General features: G+C 31.6%; 2 protein-coding genes across 2 annotated transcripts; both read left to right on the top strand.

The window, feature by feature from the left end:
- Positions 1 to 2,705: 2,705 nt before the first annotated feature.
- LOC129904516 (cytochrome P450 CYP82D47-like) lies at positions 2,706 to 5,594 on the top strand. Its single transcript, XM_055980080.1, has 2 exons — positions 2,706 to 4,356; positions 4,862 to 5,594. Exons 1-2 carry the CDS (start codon positions 3,412 to 3,414, stop codon positions 5,483 to 5,485), a joined length of 1,569 nt encoding a protein of 522 aa, XP_055836055.1. The 5' UTR covers positions 2,706 to 3,411; the 3' UTR covers positions 5,486 to 5,594.
- Positions 5,595 to 7,215: 1,621 nt separating this feature from the next.
- LOC129904047 (cytochrome P450 CYP82D47-like) lies at positions 7,216 to 9,652 on the top strand. Its single transcript, XM_055979575.1, has 2 exons — positions 7,216 to 8,464; positions 8,940 to 9,652. Exons 1-2 carry the CDS (start codon positions 7,535 to 7,537, stop codon positions 9,561 to 9,563), a joined length of 1,554 nt encoding a protein of 517 aa, XP_055835550.1. The 5' UTR covers positions 7,216 to 7,534; the 3' UTR covers positions 9,564 to 9,652.
- Positions 9,653 to 10,870: the final 1,218 nt, after the last annotated feature.

The raw sequence follows: 10,870 nt of genomic DNA, 5'->3' as shown, positions 1-10,870 counted from the left end.
ACCGTCAGGATATAGTTGGAAATCTCAGTTAATCGAATTTGGTGTAATTACATTATCTGAAATATCTGATTGATTATGTAATTACTTGATCAATAGGTAATTGGGTGTAGTTAACAGGAGTAATTACACTCTACAATTAAGAGGGGGGAAATTTGTAAATTGGTGTAATTACATGATGTAATTACAAATTGATTACTTTTTAATTTCTTTATTTTATTTTTATTTTTTTCATTTTCATTTATTTTTTATTAAAATTTTTAAAATTTTTATTATTTTAATATTTTCTAAAAATTTTATTATTATTATTTAAATTTCATTTTCTTGTCATTGTCAACCTTTACTTCATGTGATTTCATGCAAATTTTTGTATTAATTTTTTTATTATATGTTTGTTATTTTCATTAACATAATTTCGCTAGTATTCGAATTTTTAAATTAAAGTAGAAGTCATTGTTGAATAAAGTTGTAGATTTACATTTTTCTTTTCTTTTAAATCATATTTATGTACGTTATGTTGAACTTTGACATAAGAGTAGTATTGTGTTTAAAATTTTATTTTGAATTTAAAATTTATGTTATATTTTCAGCTTCATTTATTTTAATAGTATTGACTTAATATTTCACATTGCAAGCCATTTATTTTTTAGTTAGATTTGTTAGATAATCTTTTTGTCAAATGTTTTGATAATTTTATGACATTATATTTATAATGTTAATGTTTTTTGTCAAACATGCATTTCATGATGTTGAAAGAAATGTTGTATTTTTAGTTTCTATGATTAATTAATTAAAATATACAAATTTTTTAAAAAATATAAATCAATTTTTTATAATATTAGTAAGAACTTATGTTTATTAATTAATATATTTTCAAAATACAATATATATCTAAAATGTTTAATTTAATATTATTTATAAAGGCTCTTGTTTGTCTAATATAAATTTTAAGTTTAGATAATTAATTTTTATTTTTAAAATTTAACACAATCTTGTAATTACATTTGTGCAACCAAATAGTCTAATTATAATGACACTGTAATTACATAGTAACAAACAAACACGTCATTATAATTACTAAGTTATGCTGATAATTACTATCCTAATAATTACATCAATTTTAATTACCCGATGGCTTTCCAAACAAACCCTCAAAGAAATTGAAAGCGTGCACTTAAATAATATAATGTGCATTGAAGTTTGACATCTATGGATTTAAAGCTTATATAAAAAGGATAAAAAATAAAATTGAAAGTTGAAACTAATATACTCATTAATAAACAAAGAAAATTGGCATAATTTATGAACTAATCGATGTTAAATAATCTCAAACAAATAACCAAAAATATACTATAACACTTATACTTATAATAATTATTTATATAAATTATATAGTACATAATAGTCTATCTATATTATAGTAGAAGTATGAAGTAGTTTTAAAAATGTTAATTGAACTTTTTGTCCTTTGTAAAAAAAGTTACTACCTACGTCCCATATTAGATGGACACTTTCTATTTAAATGGTGATTAAGAAATCATTAATGGATTGATTACTTTTACTATTTTTCCCTTTATTCACATCGATGTAATATAAATAGAGTATAAAAATAACTAGTATTGAAAATTATTCATATTCAAAAGGTCATATTGATTGTAGGGGTAAAATGAGAAAAAAATAATTAATTCTACCTTGATTTAATAAGTGATCAAATAATATAAGACAAATATTTTTAGTAAGATGTCTATCTAATATTGGATGAAGGGAGTATAAGATAAAATTGTTATTTATTATTTTTGTTTAATATTTTTAATAATAAATTTTCACATCATAAAAAAGGGAAAAAATTCAAAGTCAAGAAATGGCCTATCAAGTTGCCTGCTGATGTGCAGCCCTTGGAATTCTCCAAAATTTAGGCAAGGAGCAATTAATGTGAGGTATATTATTTGGAAATTGGCCAAGAATTTGGCAAGGAGCAATTAATAACAAAGAAAATATCTAATCAAAAAAAAATATTTATGGAAAAATATGAATTTTGTAGGTAACATAGTGAAAATATTTCGTGGGGAAATATTTATGAAAATAAAATGAATTTTATAGGTATGTTTGATAGAAGAAACGTGAGGTTAGTGGGGGAAAAACCTCCTAATATGAACCAACTACCATGACACATTACAATTGTTTTTTCATCAATAGAGAAAACATAAATTTGTCTTAAATTAGAGCATGACGTAACAAATTACCAACGAGTTTTGCTTAAAAGAATTTTAAAAATTATTCCTTTTTATGTTACTTTTTAATAGTAACATAAAAATAAATTTGTCTTAAATTAGGCTGAGGTTTTTTTATTTGATCAAATATGATTTATGTTAATTGAGTTCTACAAGTAATAGTGACCTGCAGAAGAAAAATGAAACCAAAAATGACAATTGAGTTTGTCGACAGTTTGACATTTCATCTTTTAGTTTGACAATGTTTCTTAACAAGATTGTACAAGAATGTAAACATACATTGCAATAATTAATATTTTCGTTGACCCTATTTTATTAGCATCGTTTGACGGGAAATGAAGATTAACAATAAAAAAAGACTTTTTAACTATAAATTATTTTATTAAGAATAAAAGAAGAATTTAAATATTAAGTTATTTATAAAAATATGATATTATTTTTAATTTTTTTTCATAAATAAATATAGCTTGAACCATAATTATGAATAATAATTATAGTTTTTCTAATTACAATTCATAGCAACAATTTTAGAGAGCAGAGAGACGAACGAGATAGAAAGAGACCTAAAATGTGAGTATGTTGTATTAAGATACAACGTGCATTTCAATTGAAATTAAAATACATAGATCACAAATACATAATTTTCTCATTCCCCTAAATCTCCTCGCCTCTCTCCTCTCTCTCAATCTCGACACACAAGTGTACAAATATACATATTAGTTTTGAAACTGAAATATAGATATATATACACATTGTACCACCGCAAAATAAATCTATAAATCTCTGTATCAAGTTTTTTCTTATATATAAGTTATAATACTTTTCAATATAGTTCTATTATACTTTTCAATATAACTTATCCACCCAAAACTATATCAAACTTTCAACGCTTTCACATTAAGGACATTATGTGTATCAATTACTGTGGCGAGTTGGTCAACATTCCCTTATTTATTTTTATTTATCGATTATATTATTGCGGTGAGTTGATGAACACTTATTTAATTATTTTTATTTATCCATTATATTAAAATATAACTTCAGTCTGTGACCGAATATTTTAAGTGATATAATCTCGGAGATTTTGTGATATGGTTGAAGATACTCAATATTATCGACAATATTGCGTATCAATTTGTATATAAGATTCCCCAGGATAGTTAGCTCGTTTAACAGAGCAGCCATGGATTTCCTTTTGATTGCCGTCACTGTAGGTAGCTCCTTTATCTTTTTCTTCTTTCTTCGCAAGCAATTTTTCTCAGCTAAAACAGAGAGTATAATTAGAAGGGTACCTGAAGCTGGCGGAGCATGGCCCATTATCGGCCATCTCCATCTTCTCGGTGGATCCGAAACTGATCAGTTACCTCACAAAATCATGGGCCGCATGGCAGATAAGTACGGGCCTATTTTCGGAATGAAGCTTGGAGTTCATCAGGCTATAGTTGTGAGCGATCCCAAATTAGCCAAAGAATGCTTCACAACAAACGACTTAGCCCTAGCGAACCGGCCCAAATCAATGGCTTCAGAGGTAATAGGCTACAACCACGCTATGTTTGCACTAACTCCTTACGGACCTTACTGGAGAGAAACAAGGAAGATTGCCACAATTGAGCTTTTCTCCAATCGGCGAATCGAGATGCTCAAACACATCCGAGAATTTGAGGTAAAATCAGGGATTAAAGAGATTTATAATAACTGGGAGAACAGTAATTTAAATGGTGTTGTGAAGATGGAGATGAAGGAATGGATTGGGGATATAGTTATGAACACTATGGGGAGAATTTTATTCGGAAAAGGGCGCAGTAGTAATGAGGAAGAAGGAATAAATAAGGCTCACAAATCAATAAGAAGATTTTTTGAACTGTTAGGGACTTTTGTTGTGGCTGATTTTATACCTTATTTAAGATGGCTGGATATAGGAGGCCATGAGAAGGCAATGAAGCAGACTGCTAAAGAAATGGACTCTTTTGTTGAAGAATGGTTAGCAGAGCACAAAACGAAAAGGGTTTCTAAAGGAATTATTAAATCTGGTGAAGGAGAAGATTTCATGGATGTCATGCTTTCCATTTGTGAAGACAGAGATCTGCCTGGATTTGATGCCGATACTGCTATCAAAGCTAACTGCATGGTATCTTCTAAAGCCTATTTCAAGCTCTGGCATGAAGTGACTGGACTCTAAACATCCAAAATCTTCAAAAAGACTTATTTTTAATGATTTTTATTTTTAAGCTTTTTTTAGTTTTGAAAGTTTTTGAATAACACAAAAAGTGTTTAAACGTACATTTTTAAAGCTGAAAAAGTATAACAAAAGATTTTAACTTATAAGTAACTTGAAAAAAAAGTTAATCGAAACGTTCACTAAAATTTACCTTCTAACTTTTGACTATATATAACTTAAAATTATTCTATTTTGGATTTTCGTCAGTGGTTGAGGTCCGAACTTTTGACTATATATAACTTAAAATTATCCTATTTTGAATTTCCGTCAGTGGTTGAGGTCCGAATATAGTTTTTTTCTTAGTGGTACGGGTAATATTAGATCAAACATCTAATATAATCTAAAATTATTTTTTCATTTACTAATTATCAATTGATTGTGTGGAGCTGATTACTTAATTTGTTGAATTTGTTAGGGTCTACTATCGGCAGGTACGGACACTACAATCGTAACTTCAATATGGACTTTATCTTTACTCCTAAACAATTACAATGCACTAAAAAAGGCCCAAGATGAGCTAGATGTGCACGTTGGAAAGAATAGATGGGTCCAAGAATCGGATATCAAGAACTTGATTTATCTTCAAGCTACTGTCAAAGAAGCATTACGTTTATATCCAGCTGGACCTATCTCTGTACCACACGAATCGATAGAGGATTGTGTTATTGGTGGCTACGATATACCAAAAGGCACTCGCTTATTGTTGAACATATGGAAGATTCATCATGATCCTAATATATGGCCACATCCTCACGAGTTTAAGCCAGAGAGGTTCTTGACGACCCACGATGATGTCGATGTAAGGGGCAATCACTTTGAGTTGTTACCTTTTGGTAGTGGAAGAAGAATGTGCCCTGGAATTTCATTGGCCCTTAAAGTGGTGCCCTTTGTAATAGCAGTGCTGCTGCAGGGGTTTGACATGAAGAGGCCTTCGGAGGAACCAATTGATATGAGTGAGAGCTTTGGATTGACAGTCCTCAAGGCTTCTCCGCTCGAAGTTCTCCTTGCTCCACGCTTGGCTCCCGTTCTTTATGAATGAAATGCTGACAAATTTGTGCCTCATGCCACTGTTGTATATTAGTTTGTAATATTATTGTGAAAATAATAATGGAACTTCAAAATTCCTACATTTCTTTGTTAACAACTTGATTTTGATATATCAACAAATCAAAGGTTACTTGAAAAAATTTAAAGCATCGTTGGTACGCTAGTGAGAAAATGACAGCAAAGACGTGAAAAATAAACTTAATTAAGATTAGTTATAAGCGAATCTATATATTATTTTATGTAGATATTCTTAGGATCGAAAATAATTAGGTGTCGTGCGGAAGCTAGCAACGCAAACCTCAAAAGACCATGAGTAAGAAGACAAACGAGAAATATACCAAAAAAAATACAAACATTTAATGTGTTTCGGTCAACCAACCTACATCCACAAGAGGAGATAAACAATCCACTATAAATATGAAAGTACAAAATATCGAGAGAAATAAACTCACACGATTCACCCGGAATACAAAGAGGATTACACGAGTGATAACGTATCACTTGTGACTCATAGTTTCTCTCCCCACACAAAACTGTCAAAGCCCCTTAGGACTACATTATGAATGTTATTATGTTAGAAGGAATGAACCTCTATTTATAGAATCATAAACATTTTCCTACAAGAAAAAAGACTAGTCAAATATGAAAACTTTGTGTTTTCCTTTTAGGAAAAGAAAAACTCAATTATACTAGGAAAGTCAAGGCAAACATCCAACAATTCTCCTCCTTGACCTGAATTTCTGACAAAATAAATTTGCTCCACCTTCTTTACATAATTTTCAACAGGTTGCATCTCCATTTTCAAAATCTCCTCTGCAAAATCTATGTCTCAACACTGAGAACTTTTCTGAAAAATTTCTCCAAAAAAAATCTTTATTACTATCAAAAAAGTTGCAGCTAAAACTGAACCCGCCAAGATGAACATCTGTTTTTAACTCGCTCTGATATTACTTCTTAGGATCGAAAATAATTAGGTGTCATGCGGAAGCTAGCAACGCAAACTTCGAAAGACCATGAGTAAGAAGACGAACGAAAAATATACCAAAAGTAACACAAACATTTAACGTGGTTCGATCAACCGACCTACATCCACAAGAGGAGATGAGCAATCCACTATAAATATGAAAATACAAAATATCGAGAGAAATAACCTCACACAATTTACTCGGAATACAAAGAAGTTCACACAAATGATACGTTATCATTTATGTCTCACAGTCCTCCTCCCCCCCACCCCCCAACCAACAAAACTCTCAAAGCTCCTTAGAACTACATTGTGAATGATACTATGTTAGAAGGAATTTTAGGAAAAGGAAAACCAATTATGCTAGAAAAATCAAGGCAAACATCCAACAGATATGAGTTATATATAGATTAATTATTCACGTATTAATTAACATGCATTAATTATTTCACCTTCTATTTTACATAAAATAATATATAAATATATATGTATTAGTTATATGAATTTCTAAATTTTCAATCAAATATCATATTAATTTTATACATAAATAATTCATTTTCTCTCTACTTATAAAATATTGTATAAATTATAAGAAAATAAATAATTAAATAACAGAAAGCATTCCGTCCTATTTTGTTTGCAGTCAAGTGTTTTATTTCAATTTCAAGTTTGAAAAATTAGTTTTTTATTTTAAAATAAGTTCCCAATGTCAATATCTTTTTCAAATAAAATGCCACAAAAGTTTACCAATTGATATAGAATTTGACATTTGTTCCCTGCCTACGTCCACAAGCCATCATTATCACTATCGCGCTTCCCAATGCAAATTTTGTCCTTTGTCGAATGGATTATTATTATTATTAGTTGTGCACAACTCTGCCGGAAATGGGAAAGGATCCATATATCTTTTTTCACACAAAATTGTTATCAAAATTTCAACGCTTTCATATATAATCGCCATATGTTTGGATTGATGAGAACAGCAATTATCACATATCAATCTCTCTCTCTATATAAGCTCCCTGCTCTTTTCTTTTTTCCCTCATTAGAGAAGACGACTGATAAGTTTTATTAGCCATGGATTCCGTTTTGATTGCCGTTACACTGGCTAGCTCCTTATTTGTTCTTTTCTTACTTCACAAACATTTTTTCTCAACTAAAAAGCAGAGTAGAATTAGAAGGGTACCTGAAGCTGGCGGAGCATGGCCTATTATCGGTCATCTCCACCTTCTCGGTGGATCCGAATCTGATCAATTGCCTCACAAGATCCTGGGCCGCATGGCAGATAAGTACGGTCCTATTTTCGGTATGAAGCTTGGAGTTCATCAGGCTATAGTTGTGAGCGATCCCAAATTAGCAAAAGAGTGCTTCACAACAAACGATTTAGCCCTAGCGAGCCGGCCTAAATCCATGGCTTCAGAGATCATAGGCTACAAAGACGCCATGATTGGACTTGGTCCTTACGGACCTTACTGGAGAGAAACAAGGAAGATTGCCACAATTGAACTTTTCTCCACTCGCCGAATCGAAACGCTCAAACACGTCAGGGAATTTGAGGTAAAATCAGCTATTAAAGAGGTTTATAATAATTGGGTGAAGAATAATTTAAATGGTGCTGTGAAGATGGAGATGAAGGAATGGATTGAGGATTTAGTTATGAACACTATGGGGAAAATGTTATTCGGAAAAAGGCGCAGGAGTAATGAGGAAGAAGGAATAAATAAAGCTCACAAAGCAATTAGGAGATTTTTTGAATTGTTAGGTGCTTTTGTTGTGGCTGATTTCTTACCTTATTTAAGATGGCTGGATATAGGAGGCCATGAGAAAGCAATGAAGGAGGTTGCTAAAGAATTGGACTTTGTTGTTGAAGAATGGTTAGCAGAACACAAATTGAAGAAGATTAAATCTGTTGAAGAAGAAGATTTCATGGATGTCATGCTTTCTATTTGTGAAGACAGAGATCTGCCTGGATTTGATGCCGATACTGCTATCAAAGCTACATGTATGGTACGTTTCTTCAGATTAATTACTCCAAATTTGTTTCTATTTTTGAGTTATAAACCAATTATATGACTTGACTAAATATTTACGAAATATGTCACAATCCATTGAATTATATCAAAGAAAAATGTTCAAATTTGCCGTATGTTATATTTTGGTCTTTTCACACCATTAACAGAACTTCAACATGAAGCGACTGTACTCCAAAGCGTCCAAATTCTTTAAGGAAAAAAGGTCTAAATTTATCTTTCAATTTCTATCATTAACGGGTAATTTCGGATAATACAAATACATATTTGATCAATTTTCCTTGTATGAAATAGCGTAGAACTTATTGTTTTCATCGTCAATATATGTACTCTAAATCTTTTTTCATTCACTAATTATCAATTGATTGTGTTCTAACTACGGAAAGAACTATATAAACTTGTCACTTTGTTGAGCTCATATGTGGATCTGATTGCTGAATTTGTCTTGTTAGGCTCTGCTGTCAGCAGGTACAGACACCACGATCGTAACTCTAACATGGACTTTATCTTTACTCCTAAACAACTACGAAGCACTACAAAAGGCCCAAGATGAGCTAGACGCTCATGTTGGCAAGAACAGATGGGTCAAAGAATCGGATATCAAAAATATGGTTTATCTTCAAGCTATTATTAAAGAAGCATTACGTTTATATCCGGCTGCACCGCTCTCGGTACCACACGAGTCGATGGAGGATTGTACTATCAATGGCTACGATATTCCAAAAGGCACTCGCTTATTAGTAAACTTATGGAAGATTCATCACGATCCTAATATATGGCCAAATCCTCACGAGTTTAAGCCAGAGAGGTTCTTGACGACCCACAAGGATGTCGATGTAAGGGGCAATCACTTTGAGTTGTTACCTTTTGGTAGTGGAAGAAGAATGTGCCCTGGGATTTCTTTGGCCCTTCAAGTTTTGCCCTTTGTAATAGCAGTGTTGCTGCAGGGGTTTGACATGAAGAGGACTTCAGATGAACCAATTGATATGAGTGAGAGCTTTGGATTGACAGTGCTCAAAGCTTCTCCGCTTGAAGTTCTCCTAGCTCCGCGCTTGGCTGCCGTTCTTTATGAATGAAATGCTGACAATATTTGTGCCTCATGACACTGTTGTATACTAGTTTGTAATATCGAAGTGAATATAATAAAGAAATACTTCCACACGTACGAGAATTCGAATTGAAGACTGTTAGGACCGAAATAATCAAGTGTCATGCGGAAGCCACCAAAGCAAATCTCGAAAGACCATGAGTAAGAAAATAAATGAGAAATATACCACAAGACACAAGTATTTAACGTGGTTCGGTTAATCAATCTTGTTAAAATTGACAAGATTCTAGATAGTCTTAATGTAGCAACTTGGTAAGTGAAAGTTTAGTAAACTTGGTAGGTGAAAGTTTGGTAAACTTTGACATTTTGACAAAATGTAATGTCATGGATGACATCAAGAAAAAGAATTTATTACTATAAATAGGTAGCTCTTGATCCTCAAAAACATTTCTCTCTTGTCTTCTCATATTATAAGACATTTGCAAAACACATTAGAAGAGTAGAGAATTGATAGAACAATTATCTTAGTTGTATTTGAGATCTCTTCCCTTTCTTTGTTAATATAAAGACAGTTGTTCTCTAGTGGACGTAAGATCATTCTGATCCGAACCACATTAACTATTGTTGTTCTTCCTTGTTCTTTATATTTTTCACGTTTCCACTAAGAGAAGATGAGCAATCCACTATATAAAAGAGAGTATACAATATCGAGAGAAATAACCTCACACAATTCACTCAGAATAAAAAGAGGTTCACACAAGTGTTAACGTAACACTTGTGTCTCACAAAATTTCCCCCTAAACAAAACTCTCAAAGCCCGTAGAACTACATTGTAAATGCTATCAAGTTAGAAAGAATGAGTCTCTATTTGTCAGAAAATTCTTCCTACAAGAAAAAGGATTAGCCAAATATGGAGACTTTGTATTTTCCTTTTAGAAAAAAAAAACTCAATTATACAAGAAAAATCAGGATAAACACCCAACAAAAACATGCATCAAACAAATATATGAAAGGTGTTTGAAGGAAAACATGAATGGTTCAAAATGTTGTTCAAAATATTAATGAGACATTGGTTCGAGAACTTGATCATGAACATTACTGTAAGGATGCTTTTGGAGAAGATCATGAGGTAAGAAGAATGAGCGCTAGGAAAGGAGAAGAGAATGTTTATTATTCAACTCTCGTACATGTTTGGCATGTGTATTATTAGTATATATTCACTTAAAATTTGACAACTTGCACGTACATGTTTGGCATGTGTATATATTCATTTAACATTTGTCTAGCTTATAATTTCTTGATTTATACCTTTTGAGAATCTTAGTGCTGCTAGTG

This window comes from Solanum dulcamara, chromosome 9 (assembly GCF_947179165.1).
Source record: "Solanum dulcamara chromosome 9, daSolDulc1.2, whole genome shotgun sequence".
NCBI classification, from domain to species: Eukaryota; Viridiplantae; Streptophyta; class Magnoliopsida; order Solanales; family Solanaceae; genus Solanum; species Solanum dulcamara.
The sequence above is the reverse complement of the archived record's forward strand: the minus strand, read 5'-3'. Positions and strand labels throughout refer to the sequence as shown.